Raw genomic sequence first — 3277 nt, 5'->3', positions numbered from 1 at the left:
ATCTTACACATTCTGAAAACAAGATTATTATTCTTACACAGTCAGTTCTTGTTTAGTAAATCAGTCTCAAAACAAGATCAAAAATATGTTTTGGCTGGATTAAAGATTTTAAAACTTGGTAAGATGGACAGTTTTTGCAGTGTGGGTTTGTCCCAATTAGAGTTGGTGAGTAATATAGTGTTTTATACTTTAATTACAAAACAAAAGTAGTTGTAATTTGTTACACTTACCAAATMAAACATGTAAAAAATAGTTACTTATTATAACACCCAGGATTATATTACAATTATATAAAACCTAGTCTATAGCTTGTTTTCTCTCTTCTTTTTTCACCCTGCAGGCTTTGTCACACAGATATGTTGGTCAGTAGAAGTTGTGTGTTGGACGTTACGACACTCCAGTCTGATGATCAGTTCAGATAGAGGCAGAACATAACTAAGCTYATTGTGTTTAGCTTAACTTTTGCTATTTATATTCTTTAAAATTGCTAAAATTTTAATTATATTTTCATTTAACATCATTAATCTTATGAATGATCAAATTAAATGAATCAATTTAAAAATCCAACCCTATCAGTCAGCTGACTTATAAAGTTGAAAGTTAAATTTCAAATCTTAACTGTTTATATGCACGTACTGTATATATATATATATATATATATATACACTGTATATATACAGTATATATGCTGTATATACGGACCAGAAACCTGCAGGCAGGTTCATCAGTAACTCTAAACTCCAGGTGTGAGTACGAGGGAGAAAGCTTGTTTTTCTCCATGTGATGGACCGGAGACATGTCCAGGTGTCCCCGTCCCTCACACAGTGATTGCTGGACTGCCAGCTAAATGTAATTACTGAAATTACTTTTCTAAAGTAATTAAAATAGTTAAACTACTATGTTTCCTATAAAAATGCGAGCTTGATGCTGAGTGATGAATGACTGCTGAAGAAGCTGAAACCAAGCTGTTAAATTTAAAAAGCAGCAAAACAATAGCAAAAGGCTACATGGAAGCTAAAAGTAGCAAAAAGCTGGCTAAAAGTTGAAAGCAGGGGTGGAGCTAGACGTATTGTGCATGGGAGACACACGGGTGGTCACGGTGTTTCTTTTAGAAGGGCAACATACATATAAATAAAACTACGGTACTCTGGATTTGAAAATTCAGGATGGCCCTCGCAGYTACACTGCAAAAAATGCCCACCTAAACAAGTTTTAAAATCTTATAACCAGCCAAAAAGTCTTTTTTGATCTTGTTTCGAGACTGATTTACTAAACAAGAACTGATTGTGTAAGAATAATCATCTTGTTTTCAGAATGTGTAAGATTATTTGTCTTGTTAGTCTGAAAATTTGACTCAAATTAAGTCAAAAATTTCTGCCAATGGAGTAAGAAAATTTTACTTGGTCAGATTCTTGAAATACTTGATTTGACTCAATGTTTTCTTATTTCAAGAATCTTACCAAGTCAAATTTTCAAACTAACAAGATGAAAAGACGTCTATATTGACCGCATTTGCACCACAATTAGCGGTCTGAAGGACGTCAAAACTAGACGTTTGACAGACGTAAAAAAAAGACGTCTTCTGGCGTCACAGTCTGCACCTGCGAGGGACCAAATTTAGACGTCCAAAAATGACGTTGAAAAGACGTCGTTTAGACGTTTCCTTGCGCAGTGGGAATAATCTGACACATTCTGAAAACAAGATGATTGTTCTTACACAATCACTTCTTTAGTAAATCAGTTTCAAAACAAGATCAAAGAGACTTTTTGGCTGGATATAAGATTTTAAAACTTGGTTAGATGGACAGTTTTTGTAGTGTAACGTCAAATGGTTCTAATTCAGCTATTTTAAGAAATATTGAGCAGAAATTTGTGATCATATGAATGTTAAAAAACATGCTAGTCCCAGCTAAACTAACAGTCAAAGCTAATGCTAATTTTTGAAGGGTTTTAATTTAGCAGTTTTTAAACATACACAGCATATCCTGAAAGTTACACCATCTAGCAAAAAAACATTTCATTAACTGTCCCTCTTTGAAACGCCACATGCGATCCACACACAGACTGCCAATCATTTTTGGTGGGGGTCATCTGCCACTCTGGCCACCCCTCCGGCTGTGTACCTGTTAGCAAAAGACCACCTCAAACTCAAAGTAGCAAAATGGTTGCTAAAAGCTAAAAGAAGCAGAGCTGAAATGATGAAGCACATTTTTAATGAATTGAAGAGATTTAAATGTATTTCTATGGATGAAATATTTGTCAATTAGGTTAAACTTTTGAAAAGTTACAAAAGTCATAGAGTGAGCTGACAGTTACTAATATAAGGCTAAAGACAGAGTATGTGCAGAATAGTAATGTGAATGAGAATATTTATATTTTAAAAGTAATAACCATCACTGAATGCAGCTGATACACTTACTTGACCACTAATATGTCAGCTGCATGTTTTCCTAACGTGTGTGGCTGACAGGAGACCAGGATCTCACGCTGCTTCAGGAAATCAGTTACTCAGACCCGGTGATGACACTGTTAATGATTCTGCACCTTCCTTTTCAGGGAGGGGTACAACTTTAAAAACCAGCTCATCATATTCTAACTCGGGATTAAATACGTTAACCATTCTGGTTGAAACGTTTCAGAGTTTGGGGGTGAAAAGCCACGAAACCCTGAGAGATTTGTTCAGCCTCAGCCTCATCGTTTTCTGCTCGACTCAAGGTCGAGCCGAGCCGAGCCGAGCCGAGCCGATAGCTGTGTGTTTCATGACTGGTTGATGAGTGACCGCAGAGAGTACAGCGGTGTGTACACTGTGTGTGTACGAGTGTCACCTGGTCATCCAGGGGCAGGTCACAGAAGGCTGGGATGTATTTGGCCCACTCCACCAGGACCAGCAGCTGCTGCTTCATGGACTCGCAGACGTCTGTGATGGTGGCGATCTTCTTGGTCCTTATGTCTCCGTTCAGGATGGGAGCAGGGGACGTGATCTGTGCGGGGAGACACGACTGTTACCCTGCTCACCTGTCTCAGGTGATGAAAGACAGGGGGGGCCTCACCTGTCGGGACAGAACGTCTGCCTGAATRAGGGCATTGATGGACGGTAGACTGCTGTCCTCGTAGCTGGACCTCCTGGTGCTGATTCTGTCTCTTTCATTTTGTACAGCTGCAGACACATTTATAGCATCATCAGTCCCTTCACTATCATCTGATCCAGCATATTATATATATGTGTGTGTGTGTGTGTGTGTGTGTGTGTGTGTGTGTGTGTGTGTGTGTGTGTGTG

The 3277-nt window shown here is 38.4% G+C and overlaps 1 protein-coding gene across 1 annotated transcript in view; it reads right to left on the bottom strand.

Annotated features, from left to right (window-relative positions):
- The window catches only part of hnf4a (hepatocyte nuclear factor 4, alpha), a 12328-nt gene that overhangs the window by 6560 nt on the left and 2491 nt on the right, over positions 1 to 3277 (bottom strand). The window contains exons 4-5 of the mRNA XM_014027103.1: positions 3051 to 3157; positions 2826 to 2981 (exon numbers count right to left, since the gene is read on the bottom strand). Coding sequence (XP_013882557.1) covers positions 2826 to 2981; positions 3051 to 3157 — 263 coding nt within the window. The remainder of the gene's footprint in view (positions 1 to 2825; positions 2982 to 3050; positions 3158 to 3277) is intronic.

This window comes from Austrofundulus limnaeus, unplaced genomic scaffold (assembly GCF_001266775.1).
Source record: "Austrofundulus limnaeus strain Quisiro unplaced genomic scaffold, Austrofundulus_limnaeus-1.0 Scaffold616, whole genome shotgun sequence".
NCBI classification, from domain to species: Eukaryota; Metazoa; Chordata; class Actinopteri; order Cyprinodontiformes; family Rivulidae; genus Austrofundulus; species Austrofundulus limnaeus.
The sequence above is the reverse complement of the archived record's forward strand: the minus strand, read 5'-3'. Positions and strand labels throughout refer to the sequence as shown.